The sequence below is a fragment of the Odocoileus virginianus genome, chromosome 12 (assembly GCF_023699985.2).
Source record: "Odocoileus virginianus isolate 20LAN1187 ecotype Illinois chromosome 12, Ovbor_1.2, whole genome shotgun sequence".
In the NCBI taxonomy this organism is placed as follows: domain Eukaryota; kingdom Metazoa; phylum Chordata; class Mammalia; order Artiodactyla; family Cervidae; genus Odocoileus; species Odocoileus virginianus.
In genome coordinates, this window is record NC_069685.1 from 57,468,197 (window position 1) to 57,494,909 (window position 26,713).

General features: G+C 46.9%; 1 protein-coding gene across 8 annotated transcripts in view; it reads right to left on the reverse strand.

Moving 5' to 3' along the window:
- RPH3A (rabphilin 3A) overlaps window positions 1–26,713 on the reverse strand; it is a 265,161-nt gene that overhangs the window by 25,736 nt on the left and 212,712 nt on the right. For all 8 annotated transcript variants that reach the window (XM_020904183.2, XM_070475355.1, XM_070475357.1 and 5 more), the window contains 6 exons: window positions 20,313–20,459; window positions 5,937–6,066; window positions 4,322–4,408; window positions 4,004–4,175; window positions 1,979–2,017; window positions 1,728–1,880 (listed from right to left, as the gene is read on the reverse strand). In XM_020904183.2, the coding sequence (XP_020759842.1) occupies window positions 1,728–1,880; window positions 1,979–2,017; window positions 4,004–4,175; window positions 4,322–4,408; window positions 5,937–6,066; window positions 20,313–20,459 (728 nt within the window). The remainder of the gene's footprint in view (window positions 1–1,727; window positions 1,881–1,978; window positions 2,018–4,003; window positions 4,176–4,321; window positions 4,409–5,936; window positions 6,067–20,312; window positions 20,460–26,713) is intronic.

Genomic DNA, 26,713 nt, shown 5'->3' on the forward strand with positions numbered 1-26,713 from the left:
GGAAAGGAAAGAGTCTGTCACACACACACAGACATGCAGTCAAAGCAGGAAGAAGCTTGGGACTGGTGAGCTAGCAGAAGGTACAGTCCTCTGGGTGTGAACTGGACACAGCCCCCTGACATTCTCGGCTCTTTCAGACTCTCTTCTCCTCCCCTCAGTGTGTTCTCTTGTCAATACTTAGATCCCCCTGAGCAAGTCACAGCAGCAACGTGGGTATTGAAAAGCCCAGGTTCTATAATGTTGCTCCCAACATCTATGACTTTGCACAAATGACCTGTCCTCTCTGGGCCTCAGTCTCTTCATGTGTCAAATGGGGATAACGGTGCCTAGCTCACAGGCTGTGGTGGAGACATAATGATACAATACATGTAAAGTGCTCAGAACAGTGCCTGGCATAGAGTAAACACTCAATATCTGGTAGATGTTGATAATTTATTATTGAAAAGCTGTTTTATTTTTAAAAATCAATTTGGAATTTATTTTGGTACTTGCATCAAGCAGATTTCTCTTTTGGTCACACCTTGTGGCATATGAGTTCTCAGTTCCCAAACCAGGGATCGAACCCGTGCCCCTCCTACAGTGGAAGCACTGAGTCTTAACCCCTGGATGGCTGACGAAGTCCTGAAAGACTGTTCTTATCCTCATGAGGACTTAGTTTTGTATTCCAGATTTTTCTTTTATAAGCTGTGTGTCTTTGGGCTGGTCACTCACCCTCTCTGAACCTCAGATGCTTCATGCAGGCAATAACTCTACACACTTGATAACAAAGGCTGATGTTTATTTATAAGAACTTATTTAATTTCACACCCTGTGAAGTGGGTGCTTTATGAGCGTCATTTTACAAATGGGTAAACTGAGGCACAGAGGAGTTAAGGAGCTTACCTAGTGTCTCCTGGCTGGTTAGTAGCAAAGACAGGGTTTGAACTCAGGTGTTTGATCTCTGGATTCTACCTGAGACTGTTAGGTTCTACTGCCTCTTGCAGAGCTGCTGGGGGATCAAATGCAGATGATACACATAGCAGCTCCTGGTACCCAGAGGGTAAGACATTCCTGAAAGAATGCCTTTTCCTCTCTCACCTCGCTGGGCTGGATCCTACCTTTCCTGAATTTAGATCTTTTTAAAAAATGTATAACTTTTATTTCCAGAAATAAAATGTGAAGTCTTTATTTGTAGTAAATCCTTTTTTTTTGGCTGCACCCTGTGGCATGTGGGATCCTTGTTCTCCAACCAGGGATTAAACCCATGTCCCCTGCGTTGGAAGCATGGAGTCTTAAACACTGGACCACCAGGGAAATCTGATTTTTTTTTTTTTTTTTGGCCATGCTGAGTGGCTTGTGGGATCTTAGTTCTCTGACCATGGATCAAACTCATGCTCCCTGTGATGGAAAGTGTTGAGTCCTAACCTCTGGACCACCAGGTTAAGTCGTGAATTGAAACCTCTTTCACAGGAGAGATGCTTGAATGCTCAGAACAGAAAGTACTTGGCCACCTCTGGCTGGGACTAACTAATCCCCAGGTCTTGTCCCAGGGTCCTGCATTAACACAGCTTGTTTGCTTGTTCATTTTGGTTCTTGTTCATCCATCCATTGACTCACTCACTCATTCAACAAGTGTTCACTGAATGTCTACCAATGGCCAATGAATAAGTGCATAAAACACTATCCTCCCCATTCCTTTTGATTCTCCTCTTCCAGGAAGCCTGTCTGGATTTGCCCATCTCTCTCACCTGCTGGGCTCTGGCTGGGGTCCCCAGCAGCTGTGCCATGGCTCTGGTCCCAGCTGTCTGAGTCCCGGCCAGAGGAGCTCATTCGTGCCTCAGAGGCCCTGCGCACAGGAGGCCCATAGCTTCCTCGCCCAGGAGCAGAGGTCATGTCAGGGCCTGGAAGGAAAACGTGAATTGAATGCAGAAAAGGCACCGGAGGAATGGGGGAAAGGACTCCTATCCTCAGAGTAGAAGACAGAGTCGGCAGAACCCACCTGTCTTCTGACCTGGGCCCCTCCTGTCTTCAGTGTCACCTGCAGAGAAAGAGAAAAAATTGATGAGGGGTATGTATTTGATGTTTTTGAAGAGGCATCACTTAAGGAGCTCACAAAAGGGTCTGTCCACCATTCCTAAGAGCTAAAAAAAAAAAAAAAATTAAAAATTTCCTCTCCCAATTTCCCCTCTAATGTAGAGACTGCTTACAATATCACATTATTTCCTTTGCAAATGAGTTAGGATCATCAGCTTTGTATTGTTTCTAGAATGTACTTTGTTCACTTACTTTGATTTTCCCCAGGATTCATCAGGCATGCTCCAGCCTCAAGCCCTTTGCAAGCGATATTCCCAAAGATTCTATGTGCACTTTAAAGCACCTTGGTCAGTTTCTCCCAAATATCATCTCTTCAGACAGCCCTTCTCTGACCATTCTGCCCAACATGAAGCTTCTATCCCCTCTATGTGTTTCACTTCTCTTCCAGGCACCTATCACTACCTGATGTTTATTGTATTTGCATTTGCTGTTTGTCGAGCATCTGTTTGTCCCACTAAACTTTAACTGCATGAGAGCACGGATTTTATCTGCTTTATTCACTGACTCCCTAGGGCATAGAACAGAGCCTGGAACTCAGTAGGTGTTCAGTAATTGCTTGTTAAAAGAATATTGAAAGCTCATATCATGGGCATAATTCTAAATCTATTATGTGTGAAATATCATTATGTCTTAAAAAATGTACATGTCTTAATTTAAAAATATTTCATTGCTTAAAAAGTGCCAAAACAATTGCCACGGTAACATCAAAGACCACTGATCACAGATCATATTTTTGTGTGAAAAACTGCAATTACTGTGAAGTGCAATAAAGCAAGGTACAATAAAACGAGGTATGCCTGTAGCATCTCATTTAATCTTCAAAATAACCCCATGAGTTATTAACCTCATTTTATAGATGAGGAAAGAGTTTCAGAGAAATTAGAATACTCATCCAAGCTCACACAAATTGTAGGTGGCAAAGCTGGAATTCAAATTCAAGTATTCCTGGCCTCAGATGTTCAAGATATTGACAGTTTTGCTAGGCAGTCTTCTCAACTGAGACGGAGTAATGCTTAACCAGGAAGAAAGATGCTCTAGTGATGGAAACCCAGGGCTCCTCAGGGATATAGAGTATGTTGACAGTTTGGTGAGTCTCTGCAAGGAGCAGAAATTGCTCACACCTTGCTAGGATGAAAGTATTTGTTGAGGGCCTTTTGAGTGTCAGACATGGTACTGGGTGCCTTGAGAAGCTGTAAGTGGGCACTTCAATTTTTGCAACCTTCAACTATAACTTTCCTTTCAGAAGTATTGCCTGCACTCAACTCCAGAATTGTCATTCAGACCAGTTTTTATCACTTTGTTAATCAAAAGTACTGCAAGAGTTTTATGTGGTCAGTCTTAGTGGCCTTATTAAATTAAAATGTGTTCTATTGAGGTTACATTTTTTCTTTTTACTGTTTTTCACTCTTTTATTATCATTTTAATAATAATAATAGATAATAGTGATAATATCCATAGTAGCAGTAATTTTCTTTTTGCTAATTTCCTTTTTATTCATCTTTCACTTTTAATTAGTTCAATTTCAGACTTGCTGGTGATTGATATAAGAAATATGAGGAGAAAATAAGGGCTTTTCAGCAAGCCTCCAATCCCCTGCCCTCCAGACTCCAGTGTGTATTTTGGTGCTGGGAGTCTTTCTCAGTTCCTAATTTTGACTTTCACCTCTGTTGTACCCCTAAATACTCCATCAGGGATGACAACAAAGCCTTTTGGCAGCCTGGCATTGCTGGAGAGTTCCCTGTGCTACCCTCTTGATAAGGGCTCATGGTTGAGTTGTGAAGGGGACATAGGAGTTCTAAACTGAAGCCCAGAGGCTGGCTGGCTGTCCACCAGATGGGTAGAAACAGACATGATGTCAGGACATCCTCCAGGTAGACCAGTTAGTCAAGATCTGTCCTTGGTCCTGAAAGAAGAGGCTGTATTTTCCTACCTCGAGTAGGAGCCCGGGCAGGGTGCTTGGGCTCAGGAGTGGGCTGCTCAGGGGCAGTGGGCACAGGCTCACTGACTGGCTGCTGGGGCTTGGTCTTCTTTATGGGCATAGGCTGTGGGAGGACCTGTTTGGGGAAGCCCTTGAAGAACCACGCTCCAGAGCGCTTCCACACCTGGAGGAGGAGAGGTAGAAGATGAAGCCATGGCAGCTGAGCACTACCGCTCCTATCCTGATGAATGCTAACTTTCCACTTTGCCCCCTGCCCTCAGAGCACCGACACAATAGGCTCCAGGAGCTGAAAGGGACCCGTCCACTCACCTCTCTCTGCTCGATGCAGATTTTGCAGAGCCACACAGGGTGCGGGCGGTTGTTGGAGGTTTCCACCCCACACTTGGTGCAGACATTCTGGGGATAAAACAGAGCCCAGCACATACTCAAGATATGTCAGGCTCAGAGCCGCTGGTAATCAGAAGTGGCTGGGAAGGGTGGCAATGAAGCCCCATTCTCCCTTGTTCCTCATCTGCCTCTCATGACCAAGGCCAGTTAGAATAAAATTCTAATTTGAGTGTTGATTTCTGATAACAAGAACTGGAGTCATTCCCAAGCCTTCAATGCAGAGATCCTCCAAGAGTCTCTGTGGGGCCTGAGTTTTCAGCATCCATACCAGGGAGATCATTGACATAAATTTTTAAAAGAGACTATTTATCCATTTCTTCTTTATTTCTTCTTTCTTTCCTAAATGAATCGGAGACAACCTAGACTAGGACTACAGGTTCAACTCTTTATAAAGAAGGAAGTTATCTGAATAGATGCTGTGACTATGTGATGGAACATTATACTTTTGGCTGAATTTCCTGCCAGTCAAAACAAATAGGTCACAAAATTCTCACTATCTAGTTGAATACAGAAGGCAGGTTTTTTGGAGTACTCTTTCCCCAATATTCCATTCTAACTGCTAACTGGGACCCCAAGTAGGAGAAGTCAGGTGATATTATGGATCTCTCAAGCTGGATTGTTCCCTTGAATTCCTTTCCTGGGAATCAGACGGACGCAAGGACAGTTGTGTTTCTGTCCTGGAATGGTCGAGTATAGACAACTTGAGCAGAGGGTACAAGGTGGAGAGGGTACAAGCCCCACGAGTGAATGCTTGAGGCTTTCCTGCCAGTCCAGTGGCTAGGACCTCATCTTCTAACGCAGGAGGTGTGGGTTTGATCCCTGGTGGGGAAGCTAAGATCCCACAGGTCTCATGGCCAAAAAACCAAAACATAAAACAGAAACAATATTGTAACAAATTCAATAAAGACTTTAAAAATAGTACATGTCAAAATATCTTTAAAAAAGAAAAAAGAGTGAATGCTTAAGAAGACCAAAGTCTAACTTGGCCTAACTTGGCTGGAGAGGGGGTTTCTAAAATGGCTTGTCCTATAACCCGGGGTAGAGCATGCTGTGTATGCTTTCCATGTACACATGTATGTAGACATATGCCCAGCATACTTTTTTTTTTTTTTTTTGCCATATGGGATCTTAGTTTCCCAACCAGGGATTGAACTTGCACCCTCCTGTGATGCAATCATAGAGTCTCAACCACTAGATTACCAGGAAGTCCCCCAGTATGCTCTTTAGGATGACCAATATCTTGCTAAGCCACAACCAGAATACCTGTAAGTTCAACCATAGTTCATGCTCTGCCTTATTCTCCCAAGGTTATCCTGTATGGAGTAGAGCTCCAAAGGGATAGAAGGGTCAGCATGACATCTAGGGGAGGAACCATGAACAGGCACAAGAGCATGCTAGAAGGAATCATATTCTGGCAATTACCCTTCAGGATCCAAGCTCTATCCCTAAGACCCAAGGCCCCCAAAAGCCTGGAACCTAGGCTCAGGCCCTTTGCATGGGATGCACAGGGAAGCAGAGAAGGGGAGGGAGATGGTACCTTCTTACAGTCCTCACACACCACACAGGCGGAGCCCAGCATCCCCAGCTGTTCTCCACACAGGATGCAGCGGTTCACCCCATCCCCGGCCACATTCTTCCTCATGTTCTCTAGGCGGTCCACCAGGCGCCTGGAAGCAGAGTCAGGGTTATACTAGACCTTACAGGACCAGGACCACTAGCATCTCCCTCAATATCTGGCTTATGGCCTTAAACCTTCTTTGGGTCACATATTCTTGAGTATCTGATGATCACTGGTAAGTACCAAGTTGCACACATGATTCTATCTCTTTTGCCTCTGACTTCTCAGAAGCTGGGGTAAGACACCCAACAACTGAGCTGCCATCTTGTTCCCCTAAAGAATCCTCAATGTAGGGTGGAGAAATCTGGATGTTAGCCTTGAATTTTGCCTCTCTGGGCTGCAATTTCCTCATCTGTAAAAGGGAAGGTGTTGGGCTAAGTTGGTTGTTGTCAAATTGTGCTTTATGGCACCCCAGAGGTTCCTCAGAGACCATCTTGGGGCCACTCACTGGAGTGGTATAGCGGGAGTGATACTGAGAGCTATAAAACACCATTTCATCCAGAGTACATCTGTGTTTATCTCTTTCATTTGTTTGAGCTGTTGAATTAGATTTCCTTCAGAAAGTTGGTTCCACTATTTAAAGAAACAGTTTGAAGTTGTCTGGAGCAGACAAATTTGAAGATGCCTTTCAACGCCATAGAATTACAAAATGTTATGAGACAATGAGGCAAGCTAACGGAAGCAGGGGATGGTAATTGCACAGTGTCATATATATATATATTTCTTTTTTTTGGACACACATTTGTTCTCACATATTTTTTTCCCCTTCATCCACAGCCAGATGAAGCGATTCATCTAGCCAGAAAGTAGTTACATTTTGTTCTCTATCAGTGGTGGTGACAGTGGTGAAGGGGGCGGTCCCAAAGCACAGCGCGCACTAAGCCTGGGCTAGAATCTAGTTCTCTGCATCAGGAAACCATCTTTGCTTGCCATCAAGTCCGTCATGGCCTCCTGCAAAGTCAAGCTTTGCCAACCCAGCTCAGGAAGAGAGCGTGCGACAGACGACCCAATTCCAAACTGCAGCCTACTTTACTCAGGAAACCTAGAAGGCTCACCTGCCGCCACTTGCAAACCCACACTCTCGCATCCCTCCCAAGATGCTTGCTCCTTCCATCATTTAGTCGTCAACTCCAAAAGGCCCCATTAACATGCATTGTACTGGGATGGTCTTCTATCAGTGGCAGCAAACAGCATGGAAAACCAGATTGAAGATCATTATCCAGATCTCTCAGCATAGTGACCCTTGTTATTTGTGAATTCAGTACAGACCAATAAAGAGAAACGGTAGTAGAGCAGGGTTGGGCAGACCTTCCTTCTCTGCTCAAAGACAGGGATGAGTGGGGTGGCAGGTGTGGGGGTGTTTCCTGCAGCCTGACCATTCGAACAACCTCTCTGCAGTCCCCAATGCCAGGGCCTGAACAGGGAGGGCCTGAATAGCCAAGGAGAGTAAATTTGGAAACAAAACTTTGCAGGAAACTAAGTCCAAATTATGTCATGGAAGACCTGAGTCATAGATGGGTCTTTATCCTGGTGATAAAACATTTCAGTTTCTTCACCCCTTAAGGAATGTTTCTTGCTACCAGTCTTGGCAGGGAAGTCCTATGTGCACTATGAAAGACACCTGTAATCTTCAATGCATGTTAATGACCCAGAAAGAATTTAAAAAAAGAAAAAAAAAAAAAACAAACAAACAACGCCTGGGGTCCCAGCTCTAAAACTTCTCAGTTATGGATTTGATTACAACCAGAAACCAGTATTCAGCCTGTGATCCTGTTGAGAGCCACCGCATGGGGGTATGTTCTGCAAATGGATGGTCCATCTAGATTACCCTAGAAGAGTGTTCAACATTCAGAGTCTATGGGACTGGGATGAGTTCCAAGAGTCTGTAGTTTGGAGTAGCTCCCTATAGGATGCTGGTGCTGGTGAATTTTTGGCCACATTTTGAGAAATGCTTCAGTTGGTAAGGAAGCAGTGGGACAAATCACACGAGAAAATGCTCTCCTCATTATGTTAAGTGGAGGAAAACCCCCAAATCCATGCAGAACTGTGACTGTGATATAAGGCCAGGTTTGGAACATGCTCATCTGAATACATTTGCCTAGTGTGCACTAGGCCAAAGAAAAGAAAGAAAAAGAAAAGAAATACACTGAAATATTCACTATGATTATTTCCACGTGGTGGGATTATGAGTAACTTCTATTTCCTTCTTTAATACCTGTGCTACCCTCTTTCCTTAAGCACCCAGTTAGCTGAACTCTATACTTTCTTAACTTTCTGTAATAAATATGAGCTACTTTATGTGAGACAATACAATTAGCATGTAATTTTATTGGAGATAGAGAACATGTAAGTCAAGGGTTAAAAGCCATGGCCTTAAATCTACCCCCTATCCAGTCAACAACCTAGAAAAAGCTTTGTGCTCTGCGTGCCTTCACCCCAGACAATAAAGTGAGCAGTTGGATGAGACGTGCCTCCAGCTTCCTCCCCTGGGCAGCATTCAGGGGTCCTCAGATGCTGAGGCCGAAGCATCACGGCATCTCCTTGTGTTTGACACTGAAGGGCCTGCCCTGACCGAGAGCAGCCCCGCCCCCACGGGCAGGCTAGCTGTGTCTGCCTGTCTGATGTCCCCACATCAAGCGCCCAGTGAGCGGGGCACCGTAAGTGGCTGTCGCTCTCCAGTGATGTCTCTCCACGCCTGATTAACTGTATGATTCCTACTGGTGCCTCAGAGCCAGGAAGCCCGTCCACAACTTAAGGGGAGCTGATGGCTATCCAGTGAAGTTGGGTGGGCATCTCCCGTTCCCCAGGATGCTTCCGGAGGCACCAGAAAGGTTATGTTAATGGTCTCCTCCTCTGGGCACCAACAGACAACCCCTGGAGGTGGTGGGAAGTGGATTCCCAAGGTGCTCTGACCTTGCTGTCCAAATAGATGCAGGCGGGCTATTCATTCATGTGACGAACATTTATGGAGAAACGACTATGTGACAGTAGACAGCGAGGACACAACTGGAAACAAAAGAGATGAGGTGGCTGCCGTCACGGACTGGCATTCTCATGAGAGACTTGGACATGTTTTAAATGACCACATCGATCATTGTAATTAAGCTCAGAGTAAGTACTCTGAAGGACAAGCATGGGCAGCTGTGAGAACACAGAGGGAGGGACATTAAGTAGGATGGGGCCCCAGAGAAGGCGACCGCTGAAGTGAGACCTGAGGATAAAGAGGAGCTGGACCAATAAAGAGGGTGAGGAAAAGCACTGGGAGAAGAAGGAACAGCAAGGGCAAGGGAGTTGAGAGCTGCTTAACAGAGCTTGGCGGGACAGCAGAAGATGAGGCTGGAGAGGTGAGCAGGGGCCGTTCCCTGCAAAGGTTTGAGTCTAACAGTGATGGGACAGCGTGAAAGGGCTTTTGGTAGAGGAAACCCAACTTCCCCCATTTTGAGACAATGTATGGACATATGAATGGAGCCCCTGGAGTCTTGGAACAGTGAAAGTTTCAAATGCCAAAGTGGTTCTAGGTGGAATGAGGCAGGCAGGTCCCCAGACTTTGTCTACACATGGGGCTGGATCAGGCCTCTTGAAACTATAAGACTGTCCCCAGTGGGTCCAACTCAGTGGTGAAAGTGTCCACTACCAGGAAGCCCAGGAGACGCCACTGCATGCTAGCTGGCTTCAAGGAGTCCCTCTGTGTTAGCTTCTTGGTGCTGCTGTCACAGAGTACAACCGAGTGGCTTACAGCAACATAACAGTTCCAGAGATTACACACCCGACACGGTTTCACTTAGTCAAGGCACTGGCAGGCAAGACTGCGTTCTTTCTGGGAGCTCTAGGGGAACATCTGTTCCCTTGCCTTTTCTAATTTCTAGAAGCCATCCACATTCCTTGGTTTGTGGCCCCTCCCTTCATCTTCAAAGCCAGCAGTGTAGCATTTTCCAATCTTGCTGTGACCCTCCCACCTCTCTCTCATAAGGACCCATGTGATTATATTGGCTATTCCAGGGTAATCTCTGTATCTCAAGATTCTTAATCATACCTGCAAAGTCCCTTTGGCCATGGAAGGTAATACAGTCACAGGTTGCAGGGGTTAGGATATCTTTGCAGGGTAGCATTATTCTATCCAGTACACCCATATTCCTGCCCCATCTGGCATGCAAGTTCTGTTTCCACCTGGTTCATGTCTGAATCAGATTCAAGTCCTCTTCTCTGTAGCAAGGTTTGGGCAGTTCCTCCCTGCCTGGCTGTGGATGTCATACAAATTAAGTTTTTGGACTCTGTGAGTTTCTGATCACCTTCTCTGGGTACTCAATCCCAAGAAAACATAGACTCTCTCCACACATGCACACGCGCATGAACACTTGCACACACATACACACTTTCAGAATATAGAAATGCGAGGCACTTATGATGCAGGGGGTGGGGTGTCCATTCTGCAGTGACCTTGCTTGGGTGCACATTTGGACTTTGTGATTTCATGGCTCTGAGACTTCAAAAAAGTTACATAACCTTTCTGAGCCTCTGTTTTCCATCTGTAAATTTAACAAAAACAAAGTCCTTGCTTCCTGGAATTGTTTCAAAGATAAAACGAGAGTGTTTTGTAAAGTGCCCGGAACACGGTAACTACTCAGTCATGGCTGCTGCTAATTATTTCTTCTGGAAATTTGTGGCTTTAATAGCTCCCTATGCTCACATTTTTTTCCCTGTGTAACCAGGGTGCTAAAATCTGCGCATGAAATCCATCTTTCTGAAGCTTTTAAAGGGGCTGCCGTGACTAGAAACTGACAGGACTCATGTGCCCATCTCTAAACACACACACAGATGGCACATACAACCACACAGGAACACGGGTGTGATTGTCACCTGCATACAGAGCATGCTTTCACACACACACACACACACACACACACACACACACACACACACACAGCTGTACACACTCTGCTTTTGCAAGGAGCCTAGCCCTAGTTGGCTGCCTTCTGCAGACAAGGATACCAGCCAACTGCAGATCTGACAGTGCTTGTTTGTTGAGCTCAGGCTCCCTCCAAAAAATCCAAATTGGCCCCAGAAACGTTCAGGCAACTGCTTTAGAGCTTTCAAACCAGCATTGCTGCAACATCTTGATGAATGTTGAAAAGAAGCCTAATGGATGTACAATTGCTCCAGAAAGTAGGTTTAACAGGGTGAGCTGCAGACCTGAGAACACCCTGCTTGGGAAGGTGTGTTGGCTTTACGTGCTGGTCCCTGAATTGGTGAGGAAAATGATGAAAAGCTGGGCTTCCATCACTGATGGTGTGGAGACAGAGAGCTCCCTTTAGAGCCATGATGGAGCATGATTGCACAATGGTTTGTAAGACACAGCGAAGTGAGAAAGTGCGTCATGTTGTCTCTTTCTCTCTCTCATGTACACACACCATTAATTCCAGAGTCATGGTGCTTTCCCCATCACCCTAATTGCCAAGTGGGGAGATGCTACCTTTAGGTTTATTAGACTTGGCATTTCCTGAAGTCTAGATTCGGTCATCTAGACTGCGAACATGGCTGCTCTGAAGGGGGCTAGTCTGAGACTCCAATGCCAAGGTCTCTCAGGAACCTGTCCTTAAATGACAAAGTCCCTTCGTCAAGAAGCCATGCTGCTGGCATGCAGTGTGACTCAGTAATTTCTACTGCTGTTTATTATCGTCACTACCTGGGGAGCTGTTGATCCTACTCTCTCTCCCTGATGGATTGGTCAATGGGATTCTTGTCTGGACCCCAGCACTTTGGGGAACGGGGTCACCCCAGTTCAGGGTTGGAGCCAAGAGAGAAAGCCCGAGGGCTCTGCTGGGCTAATGTAGTCAGCCAGGCAAGAAACTGGGTCATTTAAACCCAATAATAGCAACAGTTATCTGGTGCTGTGCTAAGCATTCCTTGCGCTTTGTTTTCCTTAAGCCATACAACCTGTGAGGTCAGTTCTATTATTCACTCCCATCTTACAGGGGGCGGGATCAAGGCACACAGACAGGAAGTCACTTACCAAGGGCACACAGCCAGCAGGTGGCCGAGATGGGACTGGAGGCTGGGTCTAGCTACTCAGACGCTGTTACTGGCTTTGGAAGAATGAAGCCTTTGTTTCTTTCCAGTGCTTACAGTTGGGGCTCTTTCTAACTCCTGCACCTGCCCTTTCTTGTCATGGAAAGTAGGGTTGAGAGAATATGATGCTGAGGCCCACAGGGGACAGTGAAGGGCGCACTGCCCCACTATAGGAAGAAGTGTGTGACAGTGAATCTTTTAACCTGAGTGAATATATGAGACACCCTGTAAATTATCGACTTCCCTCAAGCTATGAAGTCGTTTGTCAATTGCCTACCTGCACCTTTGAAAGGCAATAAGATAATGTGGAAAGACAGGCTCAAGTTCAGAGTTTGGTTTGGCCATGAAAAGACTGTGTGCCCCTGGGTGAGTAACTTAACCTCTCTGAACTTCAGTAATCTCATCTGTGAAGTAAAGACTTCACTCTGTCACTCTGAGAGGACACAGTAGGGATTAAAGGTAATGCAACATATTTGAAAGTTCCTAATACAATGCTTGGCTATAAATGATTATCTATCAGTCAGTTCAGTTCAGTCACTTAGTTGTGTCCAACTCTTTGCAATGCTATGGACTGCAGCATGCCAGGCTTCCCTGTCCATCACCAACTCCCAGAGCTTGCTCAAACTCATGGCCATCGAGTCAGTGATGCCATCCAACCATCTCATCCTCTGTTGTCCCCTTCTCCTCCTGCCTTCAATCTTTCCCAGCATCAGGGTCTTTTCCAATGAGTAAGTTCTTCACATCCTGTGGCCAAAGTATTGGAGCTTCAGCTTCAGCATCAGTCCTTCCAATTAATATTCAGGACTGATTTCCTTTAGGATTGACTGGTTTGATCTCCTTGCAGACCAAGGGACTGTCAAGAGTCTTCTCCAGACACCACAGTTCAAAAGTATCAATTCTTGGGCACTCTGTTTTCTTTATGGTCCAACTCTCACATCCATACATGACTACTGGAAAAACCATAGCTTAAATCTCTCTATAGAATAGCAGAATAGGCATCTAACTCTGAAGCCAGTCAGTCTGGGTTTGCAATGCCAGTTGTATTGCTTATTAGCTGTGCGACCCTGGGATGTTGCTTAACCTCTCTGTGCCTCAGTTGCCTCATCTGTAAAATGGGAATGATAATAATATGGCTTAATGCATAAGGCTGTTGTGAGGATTACATAGATGAATCTGCATAAAGCTTTGAGTACACAGCCAACACTTGGTGCTTTGTAAGGTTGAACTGTTATTATTTCCCTAGAAGTTGAGTTATGGTTGCAGGAAAATTCTGATTTGTTTCTTCTTCCTATTTTGAGTCACTCAGCAAGAAGGCTAGAGCAGTGATTCTCAACAGGGGGTGATTTTGCCCCTCAAGGGGGCATTTGGCGAAGTCAGGAGACATTTTGGATTGTCACAGCTTGGTAACAGTCCCAGTTACTACAGGCATCCAGTTGGGAGGGAGCCAGAGGTGCTGCTAAAAAATTCAAGACACAGAACCACACCTACCACAAAGAATTATCTGTCTCCAGATGTAAATAGTGTCAAGGTTCAAGAACCTTGGGCTAGAGGGACTTGGAGATGGACACAGTCCAACTCCAACTCCCCATTTTATAGATGAGGTCTGGTAAACCTCAGTTAAAATCATTCAATGAGAGACTTAGTCAGTTGGGTTTAGAATTATCCAACATGCATTCATTTGCTTTCTTCCTTTTATGCCAGGCACTGGACTGCTTAACGAATTAGGAAGACATCTGTTTTCACTGGGGGCTTCCCATATAGCTCAGCTGGTAAAGAATCTGCCTGCAATGCAGGAGACCCTGGTTCAACCCACTCCAGTATTCTTGGGCTTCCCTGGTGGCTCAGCTGGTAAAGAACCCACCTGCAACACGGGAGACCTGGGTTTGATCCCTGGGTTGGGAAGAGCCCCTGGAGAAGGGAACAGCTATCCACTTCAGTATTCTGGCCTGGAGATCCATGGACTGTATAGTCCATGGGGTCACAAATAGTCAGACACGACTGAGCAACTTTCACTCATTCACTCACTCTGTTTTCATCTTGTGTAAACAGATTCCATATATTATTAAAGATGCATGGACATAAGAAAGTGTTGATCTGATCCCTTGAAAAACTGAGGTACTACTCAGTGTTTCTCAACATTTGGGGGTTCAGAATCCCCCCAAACCTGATGACATCTATGAATATTTCCTCTTAAAAATGAACACATACACACAGATAATTATGTTTATAATATCAGGATGCCCCAGAACCGCTGAGTTCTATCCACAGAATGTCTAGGACTCCAAGTTAAAAAAAAAAGTAGCAGGGAGAAGAAGATGACCTGGCTTGTTGTCAGCTTGTCAAGCCACAGGAAAGATGCCTAGCTAGTTAGATGTAGCAAATTCCAAGCATTATTACTCACTTTCCCTCTGTCCACACTTTGAGAAAAATTCTGTGCTAAGACTATAGGGGATGGTGGAACTGAGATGGGGAGGTGACAGAAATCCAACAGATTTTGTCAACAACAGGTCTCCCAGTGTCTCTTTGACTTCCTCCTCCATCACAGTGTTTGGACATCCTCCTCCATCACAGTGTTTGGACACCAAGGTTAATGACAAACCCTAATTACTTCTTCGGATCCATCTGTTGAGGGACATCAAACTTGAATGGAAATCACCAGGCTGTCTGTCCCCTTACAGACAGAATATATGAGCAAATGCCTTTGAGAGGCTCTGAATAGAAAGAAATATGATAAAGACATGGAGGAACCTACCAGGGAAACAAAACAAAAACAAAACCTGCACATACAAGTTTCCCCAGGCAAATGTTTAATTCTGGATTTAATACGCTTTAAAGGTCCTGTGGGCACCCTCTGAGTGTCTGTTCAATTCACAAAGGACCTTGGCACGCTCTTGAGAAGCACTCAGCATCCTTGTTAGTGTAGCCTGGAACCTCTAGTCACAGCTGATTGGATGAGAGGCGGGCACTCAGGGTGACCTGGACCAATCAGAGTTCCTTTCTTGGGAACTTGGAATTACGGCTAAGAAGAATTATAACAACTGAAGAGGTTATAGTATGCGACTATATTTTCTAAGATGTGGATGAGAAGCAGAACTTTCCCGAGTCTAGGCTGTGTACCTGCCCTTGGATCCCTTGAGATACCTCTGAGAAACTTTATACTCAATTCCCCTTTTTGCCTAATGGAGTAGAATCTCCAAAGAAAACTCCCATTTACAGTCTCCTCCCCTGGATGCGTAAGTCATTCTTCCAGGAAGAGGTGGATCTCTTTCTACTCTCTAGTAGAACCCAGTGGAGTGATGCTCTACCAGTCCCAGACCTAGCTGTTAAGAATCCCGATGACTTCCATCTTTGCTCTCTTTGCCAGGTAAAGGAACTCAGGCCAGATGACTGAATAAGGAAAGATTTCTTGGAAAGAGAGGGGCCATGCAGAGCACACTGTGTGAAAGGATTGGAGCTTTCCTGGCCCTTCACTCACTGAATGCAGTTGAGTGAGTGACCCCTTGCCCATGCTACACGGAGCAGAAAATCAATCCATCAGAGTTCTGCCTAAATTCTTAACCCACAGAATCATTAAAAATTGTAAATTGTGGTTGTTGGCAGTCAGTAAGTATCGGGTGGTGTGTGATGCAGTACAGATAACTGAAACAGTCTAGCTGGAATTAATTTCCTTTCTTGAAAGCCAAATGTCATAACTAGTATAGAAAGTTTACAGCAGTCAGGGCATGAAAAATAAATTCTGAGATCCCACTTAGCCTTGAATAAGGAATGTGGGGCAAAATGAGGCTCTTTAATGAGTTTCCCTTCTGGCTGTCATCCTTCCCTCCAGGGATGCTGAAGAGAGCAGAGCTTGATTGTGGGCTGAGTAGTGAGTGAAGGTTTAGACACCCTCTTGGTCAAAAGCAAAGAGGCTCCAAGGCAAGAACCAGCTCTAGTCAGTTGCATCGCCTAGGACTCCCTGGGGCATCTAACTCTAGCTAAAACTCCTGGGACACCTGAGGCTGATTCTTACTTGGAATTCCCCACAGCCTTAGGACCATGGAGGTAAGTTCTGACAGTTCTGGAGGTAGAAACAGGTTAGTAAGATCGCTGGGAAGGAATCACTGGGCCAGTATAGAAGGGATTCTAGCTTCTAGCTCCCCCAAAGGTGAGTGAAGTCGGTCAGTCATGTCCAACTCTTTTTGACCCCATGGACTGTAGCCTACCAGGCTCCTCCGTCCATGGAATTTTCCAGGCATGAGTACTGGAGTGGGTTGCCATTTACTTCTCCAATGTCCCCTCCAAACCTAAGCTTTAAATGTTCCCATATTCTGCAGAGTCTAACAATTTGAGGTCAGGCCTTCAGGAAAGACACCGAATAGTTAGGAGCGTAATTCTGAGAGTCAGCCAGAGAGGGACATGTCTCTTAGCTCTGTGTGACCTTGGACAAGTGACCTAGACTTTCTAAGCCTCAGTTTCCTCAGCTGCAAAACGGGGATAATAATAGAACCTACTTGATCAGGCTGAGATGAGCAGTTAATGAGTTAAACCTATATGAAGTTTTTAGATTCAGTGTTTGGCACACAGGAAATACTCAGTTTATAAATGGTAATGATTGCTTATTATATAAACAATGACTTCGCATGTCTCCCAGATGACTGTTAGGTAACAGAAAAGGAAGTTCGGCATCACAGAGCTGGTGTCTGGGGCCAGAAGGGGACACAGTTATATCCACAGGTTTAACAGAGCTCGCTTGCTGAGAGGGGCAGCCAATAACATGGTACAGGGTCCTCCACCAGTCACCCCCAAATACTGTACAATCGGATCAGGAAGGATCCTGAGACCCAGGCTGACCTGTCTTACTGGATGGGTGGGGAACTGAAGCTCCCAAGGCTCATTAACTGAGCCTCAGGTTCTGGAGGGGGAGCCCCAATGGCACCCCGTTTTCAGCCTCACTCTGTGTCTGGTGTGTCACTCTCCTTTCATCTGATTCCACTCTGATCCTCTCCCAGGGAAGTGTGGGTTGAACAGGAATGAGGGCAGGTTCGAGCTCATAAGACACAAATAGCATGGGTTTGCCTCTGGCAATGCTACCAGCAAGGGCTGGCAGCTGGAAGGGTGCGGGGAAACAGCGGCAGCCAGAATCCTCCAGGACTGTCCTCCCTCCTGGCAGGATGAGAAAATGTAGTGTCTCAGAAAGGGGAAACTCTGTCACCATGGGCTTGGCCCCGGCTTCACTGGAAGGCTCTCAGATCTCCTTCCGGGGAAGCCAGGGGCTTGCCAAACCACAGTCTCAGGCATAATTCTAGAATGGAGGCCTTGGTCAGTGTAAAGAAACGCATTTCCTCAGCAAACGCGTTGTTAAATGATCATCACCATTAACTGAGCATGTGCTCTGTGCCAGGCACCATGGCATGTGAATTATTTTGCATGTGAATTAAACATTCCCAGAGAAGTGTGTGCTAAGTTATCCCTGTTCTTGTTGTCCTTCAGTTGCTAAGTCGTGTCTGACTCTTTGCGACCCCCTGGAATGCATCACACCAAACTTCCCTGTCCTTCACTATGTCCTGGAGTTTGCCCAAACTCATGTCCATCGATGATGCCATCCAACCATCTCATCCTCTGTCACCCACTTCTCCTCCTGCCTTCAATCTTTCCCAGCATGAGGGTCTGCAGAGGCTCAAATCAAAGGCACCTGCTTCCTGTGTGTTCATAACATCATTTTCCATCCAGGAATAAAATGATCTGCAGAGCTCTCCCATTCTGCAGATGAGGAAACTGAGGAAGGAGGAGCTCAAGTGGCTTGCCTAAGGTCACACAGGGGATAAGAAACAGGGCTGGAATTTGAACCCAGGTCTCTCTGACTCCGGGGCCTCAGGGGTTAACTGCTGTGCTCTCCCACTAGGTCACCAGATCATGCAATGCAGCAGGACATGGGGGGGGGCGAGGCAGGGAGCCCACCTACCCTGTTCTTGATTGCTCAAGCTAGAATCCACTTAATTCACAGAGATCCCCTTAATTTACACCCAAAGGCAGCCCAGTTAACGGGGATAGATTCTGATATAAATCTAAATTAGCCAGTTGGAGTGTCTTTGGAAATTTGGACCCTGGACTACAAAATTCCAAGCTCTCCAGCCTCATGGCCACAGGAGATGCAGGCAGAAACTGGCTTGGGTGGGTGGGAGGAGCATTGTCTACCGTGTTCACAAACTCACTCAACACATACTTTACTGCACACCTACTATGTACCAGGTCCGGGGATTCCATGGCGAACAAAACAGGCAACAATGTCTACACTCAGGAATCTCATCATCTGATAGGGAGAGACATACAACAGTCGAACTCAATGTAAAATACAAAGTGTGTGTTAGCTGGTGGGAAAGTGCTATGTAGGAAAAAGGTTGGAAGTTCTTGCCTCCAAGCAAGAATTTAACATCCATATCCTTCTGCAAGGATATCCCTTCTGCAAGGCTGAGGCCCCTTGCTGGTTGAAGTGAACACACACTCAAGCTCACACCCACACACTCACAAGACCTCCAGCCTGAACAACTCCTCACTCCTGATTTATCTTTTTAAAAGCAAAATAAAAACTCAACCCTGTAAGCAAACCCCTCAAGACCTTTCCCCTTTAGCAACCTACTCAGGAAGCTGATGGAGGGCTGAACACAAGCTGACTCCACCTTTGCCAGGTTATCTGTCACTTGTCAACATCACCTCTGATCTCCCCAGCCTACCCTGAATAAAATGATCTGCAGAGGCTCAAATCAAAGGTGCCCACTTTCTATGTGTTCAGAACATCATTATCCACCCAGGAATCTTGTTAACCCCCTGTTGAGTGGATGGACAGGGAGATGAAAGGACACCCCAGTGCCTAACCAGTTGTAAACAGTCAGCAAAGGCTGCTCCCCACTCTGCCCCAGGGAAGAAAGGTCTGGGAAGGAGGTGACATCTCGGTGACCCCTCCCATTTCCCATCTGAGGTTCAGTCTTGGAGGACCGCTTGGTGGCCTCCCTGAGTCCTGGCAGTGAAAACTTCTACCCATGCCATGAACCTCACCCCCCACCCCCCAACACACACATACTCACTCTTCTCTTCTCCCAGGCACGCCTCCCCTCTCACTTCCTCATCCACCCCTCCCAAGCCCACCTGCTACCCCTCCCTCTCTCTCTAACACTGCCCTGGCTCACTGATGATGTCGCTCCCTGACACACACACGCCACACATCCTTCTTCCATCCCTTATGTGTTTTTGTTACCTCTGCCCTCCAAACCCCACGTTCCCCCTCCCTCCTACCATTCATTAAACGCAAAGTATGCCCAGGCGACCTGACGCGAAGAACCAACTCATTGGAAAAGACCCCGATGCTGGGAAAGACTGAGGTGGGAAGAGAAAGGGATGACAGAGCATGAGATGGAATGGCATCACCGACGCAATGGACATGAGTTTGAGTAAGCTCTGGGAGCTGGTGATGGACAGGGAGGCCTGGTGTGCTGCAGTCCATGGGGTTGCAAAGAGTCAGACATGACTGAGCGACTGAACTGAATTGAATGCCCAGGCCTGGGCCAGGAACCATACAAGCATCACTTCACACCTTATGACTGTCCTGTGGGACGATGACTTTTATTCCCCCATTCTAAAGACAGTAAACCGAGGCTCAGGGGTGAAGCAATGCAGCTGGTAAGCGGGGAGTGGGGATGGAACCCTGAGTTCTTGGCGTCCAGACCCACCAGCTTAACCTCTGCAGCCTCACTCTCACGCTGGCTCCCCTTTAGGAAGCATTTCTCCCGTTCTCTCATATAGTTCATTTCAGGCGTGCGCTCTCTTTCCCGTACTGTGTCTTTGAAGTAGACTTGCTCCCCCTTACCTCGCCCTCAGCTGTACACCTGCATGGCCTATGTCACTAGAACACATTTCTGTGCAGCCGAAATGGTGAGACACCTGTGCTCATACATACACCTCCAGCCGCCAGAGACAATCTCCCATCTGCCTCTGAGAAGGTACCCCCTTCTCCATCTTTAATGCACCCCCAGCCCAGACGTCCCCCTCCCCAGCTAGCCCCCAGACCACTCTCTCTGTTCTCTTTTCTCCTCTCCCAGCTCTCTCATCTCCTGCACCGATTCCGGTTCTGCCTGAGTGGGTGCCTCAAACTCCAAAGGCAGCCCTGCCCCGTCCCCTCCCCCAGCACCGCGCCCTGGGCAGCACGGCCTCCCCGCCCTTGATGGCTCTCAGATGGAGGGAAGCGCGGGGTCTCACCCGATTCGCTCCTGCTCCATCTCTTCCATCTTCTCAGCGCGAGCGATTACCCTGTTGATGATTTCCTTCTCCTCATCTGTCAGCTCTTCCTGTTTCCTCTGTCTGTCCGGCTGACCGCTAGGGTGGACAGACCATCCTGTCTGGAGCCTGAAAGGTAATTTGGGAAGGTGTGAGGCTGGAGAGAAAGTAAGTCATTGTGATTAGGCTCTAGCCTGTGGAGTCTGGTAAACCTCAGTTCAAATCCCTTCAAGCAAAAGAATCCCAACCTCTCAGAGCCTCAGTTTGCTTATCTCTACAATGGGGCACATGGGGGCTTTGCAGGTGGCACAGTGGTAAAGAATCCACCTGTCAATGCAGGAGACGCAGGAGATAGGGGTTCAATTCCTGGGTCAGGAATGTTCCTCCGGAGGAGGACATAGCAACCCACTCCAGTATTCTTGCCAGGAAAATCCCATGGACAGAGGAGACCAGTGGGCTGCAGTCCATGGGGTCGCAAAGAGTAAGACGTGACTGAGTGACTGAGCATGCACTCGCGCACACACACACACATACACACAGAGTGGGGAACATATACATCCTTCATAGGGTTTTGCTGAGTTTATTTTTCTTAAGTGCTCAGCATGTGGCAGACACTCTTGACTTGACATTTGCAGGAAGTTCATGGAAACCTGGGCTTCCCCTCTGGCTCAGACAGTAAAGAATCTGCCTATAATGTGGGAGACCTGGCTTCTATCCCTGGGTTGGGAAGATCCCCTGGAGAAGGGAACGGCTACCCACTTCAGTATTCTGGCCTGAAGAATTCCATGGACAGAGAAGCCTGGCGGGCTACAGTCCATTGGGTTGCAAAGAGTCAGACACAACCGAGCGACTTTCACTTTTCATGGAAACCTGGAGGATAATGGTGTTCTCAGGAAAAGAGTCCAAACAGTAGACTTCTACAATTGGAGTGGAAAAGATTCTGGGAGAGTGGTCTGAAGCCCTGGATCCCAGGTTGACCCCAACCCCTACCTGGCACAAATATGTTCAGTGTGGGCCACAGAATTTTTTTTTTTTCAAATTTAAACTAGTTGCCAACTAGTTGTATAAAAATCTCTCCATTTCCCACAAACATCTAGATTTCCTGCCTCCAAAGCTCCTGTAGCATTTTAAGTTCCATCCTGTGCTCTTCTTAACTTTTTTGTTTCAATAAAAAAGCAAACACTGACATGGACTCCCCAGGTGGCGCTAGTGGTAAAGAACCTGCCTGCCCATGCAGGAAATGTAAGAGATGTGGGTTTGTTTCCTGAGTTAGAAAGATCCCCTGGAGGAGGGCATGGCAACCCACTCAATTAGAATCCCATGGACAGAGGAGCCTGGCAGGCTACAGTCCATGGGGTGGCAAAGAGTCGGACACAACTGAAGCGACTTAGCAGCAGCGAATACTGACATACCGCCTCCTGGAGGCCCACATTACTTCATTTAATCCTCACAACATTTCTACAAGGCAGGGATGGTTATTGTCTATTTTCTGGTGAGAAGACCCGGGTGTGGAGAAATTAGACAACTTGCCAGAGGTCGCACGGCTGGGAAGTGGCAGAGGTGGAATTCAGACCTGGGCAGCCTGCACACTTAACCTCCCCAACATGAGGTGAATTGAATGCCTGTCCGTGTAGCCCCAGGAATGGTGCAGAGGATCAGAGCTGGGTAGAGAGCTAATGCTACAGTCTATGGCAAATAAGCATTCTTTCCATTAATAATATCCTCCACCCCCCAGGTGCTGAGGGGCATCGCTCAAGTGGAATGCAGGGCTCAACAACACTAGAAATTCTTGTCCCTGTTGGGGGAAAAAAAATCAGTAATTACAAATCCCCTGGAGCTAGCACCCCATTAGCTGCCAGCCTCTATTACTTCCACTGCTCTAATCACGTCAGCAGGCATGAAATTGCCTTTTCACACTTAAAGTTGAAAATGAAAAGCCCCGTCTCCCCGCCTCCTCCTTCCCCACCTCCTCTCACATCCTCCCACCTTAGCTGGTTTGTTCAGAAGAGCAGAGAAGGATGAGTTTGAAAGCAACTGGAAGCGGGCATCTTGTGAGAAAGAAGAGGGAGTGGCTGGGGGAAACATGGATGGAAACATGCCTTGCTTTGGATCAGGGGCCTCTGGGGATGAACAAATGCTAAACATACTCAAAGGAAGAAAGATCAATATGGCAGCCAGTCTACCAGATGGTTCCCCAGGATATCTGCCTCCTGGTATTCACTCTCCCTGTGTTGTCTTCTTTCACATTGAATCCCAGCTGGTGCTGTGTGACCAGCTAAATACAATGGGTGTGACTGTGGGTGACTTCCAAGGCTAGGTCATGAAAGACATTGCAACTTCTGCCTTGGTCTCTTGGGTCATTCAGTCTAGGGGAAGTCAAAGCCATGTCATGAGGACACTCAAACATCCCTGTGGAGAGGAACTGAGCCCTCGTCCCTGCCCCCCCCCCCCCCCCCCACCCACCGGCCAACGCCAACTTGCCAGTGACCCTCTAGCCCTTGTCAAACCTTTAGATGGCTTCAGCCCCAGCCGAAGTATGACTGCAGCTCTGACAGGACCACCTAGCCAAGCCACTCTCAAGTATCTACCAATAAAATCTTCAAGAGGTAATAAGCAGCTACTGCTGTTTAAGCCACTGTGCTTGATGTGATTTGTTCTGTAGCATTGTTGTTGTTCAGTTGCTAAGTTGTGTCTCTTTGTGACCCCATGAACTTCAGTATGCCAGGCTTCCCTGTCCTTCTCTATCTCCTTGAGTTTGCTCAAACCCATGTCCATTGAGTCAGTGATCCATCCAACCATCTCATCTCTGTCATCCCCTTCTCCTCTTGCCCTCAATCTTTCCCAGCATCAGGGTCTTTTCCAATGAGTCGACTCTTCACATCAGGTGGCCAAAGTACTGGAGCTTCAGCTTCAGCACCATTAGATAATTGGAAAAATCAACCTAGCAGTGGATATAGATGGGGTGGAACAAAGCCCCATCTACAATGCCTATGTTCATGTTCGATTGCTGCATAACAAGTTATTACAAACTTAGGGGCTTTACACAACACACATTTATTATGTCACAGTTTCCATGCTGGGAGTCCAGGCATGGCTTTGCGTCCTCTGCACAGCATCTTACAAGGCTGCAATCAGATGTCAGATGGGTCAGATTCTAGATGGCTCCAGATGGCTCTGATTGTATCTGGAGGCTTTCTAGGCGGAAGAACAAGCTTCCAGGTAAATCTAACTCATTTCCCAGCAGCTATGTGACCTAAGACTCCAACTCCTTGTTGGCTGTTGGCAAGAGGTCACCTCCGCATCCTGGAGGCAGGCTGCAATTCCTAACCAAGTGGACTTCAACTTCATCCCATGGGCCACTTCCTTCATCAAGTATGCAAGGTGACTCTGCCACTCCAGTCAAGTGAGACAGAGTCCTACATAATATGATGTAATCACAGGGCTGAGGTCCCATCCCATTTGCAGTATTCCACAGGTTAGAAACACAACCCTGGTCCTGCCCACACTCAAGGCAAGGAGGTTACACAAAGACATGAACACCAGGAGGGGAGGGCCATGGGGGATCACCTGAAAGCCTGTCTTACACAGCCTCCCTATGGGGTCCCTCCAGCCTTGCTTGCATGCTCCCTGTGATGAAGACCTCACTCTCTCATAAGAAGTCTATGCCGTGCTATTGAAAAGATCTTCCTCAAGGTATGCTAATATCCCTCAGCCTGATGTTTCCTCCCATCAATTGCAAAGCATACACTGGATTCCTGTATAAGGAAGACCACCCCTTCTTCCCAAAGAGCCCTAGTTACAACCTCATCCAGCCACCTCCCCAGGTCCCTCTGGTTTTCCATGGAAATGGATGTCTCAACTACCCCTCTTCTTCCTCCTTCATCCCCACTTCTCTTTCTTCATCCTCTTCTAATCCCCCTCCACGTATTAAAAGTGAAGTGAAACTGTTAGTTGCTCAGTCGTGTCTGACTCTTTGTGACCCCATGGACTGTAGCCTTCAAGTCTCCTCTGTCCACGGAATTCTCCAGGCAAGAATACTGGAGTGGGTTGCCATTCCCTTCTCCAGGGCATCTTCCTGAACCAGGGATCTAACCTGGGTCTTCTGCATTGCAGGCAGATTCTTTACTGTCTGAACCACCAGGAAGTCTCCATGTATCTCCTGCCTGTAAAAAGCAGCTCAGAGACCCAGACAGAGCACACATGAGATGCTGGGTTATATACCCAGTAAAGACCTTTCATGGACACATTCCTACAGCTCACAGTCTGGTCAGGGGTATGGTCAGACCTGAAGTCAAAGCCTCTAACCCCACCACGCAACTCTCTGGGATTAGCATGCACAGGAAATGCACAACTCCAGAAATACAAGCAGGAATAGGGGTCCCCAAGAGGCCCACCTAGGATAATTGCCTCCATCTGCAGATGAGCAGAAGGCCTGCTGGAGCTCCCAGCATCTCTCCAGACCTTACCCACTCCCTGTCCTCTGCTCCAAAACATGAAGTTGACAAACAACTCATCTAGTGTTTGAAAATGTCACCAATTGGTCCCAGTGGGGATTCTCAAGCCTCCTGTGGATTTTCATGTTTTAATTTCAAAAGCAAACAGAGGAAACAAACTGGTTTTTCAAACCAAAGCCTTTGCTCTGAAGGGAGAGAATGGCCATATCTGGGCCTCCTGTGGGCTGGGAAGCATTGTGAACATGGGGGCCTTGAGAATACTCTAGTGACAAGAAAGTGGCACCCTTGCTAAGGATTCAGGCTCCATGTCCTTAAGACCAAAGTCCAGTGTTGGGATCTCATTAAAGACCAACAGTGAAAGTCACTCAGTCGTGTCTGACTCTTTGCAACCCCATGGACTGTAGCCTGCCAGGCTCCTCTGTCTATGGAATTCTCCAGGCCAGAATACTGGAGTGGGCAGCCATTCCCCTTTTCCAGGGGATTGTCCCAACCCAGGGATTGAACCCATGTCTCCCACACTGCAGGCAGATTCTTTACCATCTGAGTCACAAGGGAAGCCAAAAGTGAAGACCGAAGTGTTGCCTCCTTGGACCAGCTCCTCACAGCATTGCATCCAATCCAGTAAATGTCTAGAGGGCCTGCTACACACCAACTTGAGTCCTCCTTGACCTAGTGGGGTTTAAGATCCAAATCCTGGGTCTGTGGCTTATTAGCAGTGTGTATTAGGGCCCTGTACCAGTCTGAATGTCCATTTCAGATCTGTTAAGTGAGAAGGATTTCATGTCTGTTTCCTGCCAGGACTCTCAGAGGCTACTCCTTTAAAAAAAAAAAAAATCATTTATTTCTTTAGCTGTGCCAGGTCTTAGCTGCATCACCCAGGACCCTTGATTCTCTATCTTCACCGCAGCATGTGGAATCTTTAGTTGTGAACTCTGTTGTGGCATGTGAGATCTAGTTCCCTGACCAGGGATCAGACCTGGGCCCCCTGCATTGGGAGTGAGAAGTCTTACCCACTTAGTCCCTCAGAGGCTACCCCTGACCCTCAGTGGGTGCATGCGGAAACACCCCTGGCTTAGTGGCTGAGGCAGGTCAGGGCAAAGAGGGCTGACCCATCTCCACTCTTATTCACATACTTAGGACAAGGCTTCCTGGAGAATTATGAAGGGTACCTGCCTCTTAGTCCCCCAAATTGTCTAAGCTGTTTGTAGTTCTCTGAAAGGATCTCAAAGGGTTGCAGGTGAGTGGGTCATGGAGGGACAGAGTGGACAGGGAACAAGCCCTCCATCCTCACTTCAGCCCAGATGGCAATGCTGGATTCCCACTAACAAAGCAAGGATACTAATTAAAAAGAGAGTGAGCAAAAACAATTTTTAAGAATTTAATATTTAATAAAACCATGAGATCTATTTTATCACATTGGTGACCTCAATACTTCACCCTTCTAAGGATCCATGCCCTTTGCCATGTGGATTTAAAATTGCTTTCACTCAAAGGGCAGAGTCTATTTCTCAACCGTTGAATCCCGCATGGAATTGTGGCTTACTTTGGCCAATAAAACACAGGGGAGAGATAGGCCATCCCGGGGCTAAGCCTGAAAAAGCCTTGTATGTTTCTATTTACTTTTGTCACTGAAACAAAAAGCTCAGGACAGGAGGAGAGGTACGCAGAGCTGAGTCATTCCAGCCACAGCATCTTAGATCAGCTGACAGTTTGATGCACAAGAGAGCCCAGCCAAGATCAGCAGAACCACCAGCCAGGCCCAGATTCCAGAAAATAAATCATCATTGTTCTATGCCACTGAGTTTTTTTTTAATAATTATTTATTTTTAATTGGAGGATAATCGCTTTACAACATTGTGTTGGTTTCTGCCGTATATCAACATGAATCAGCCATAGGTCTATGTATGTTTCTTCTCTCTTGAATCTTCT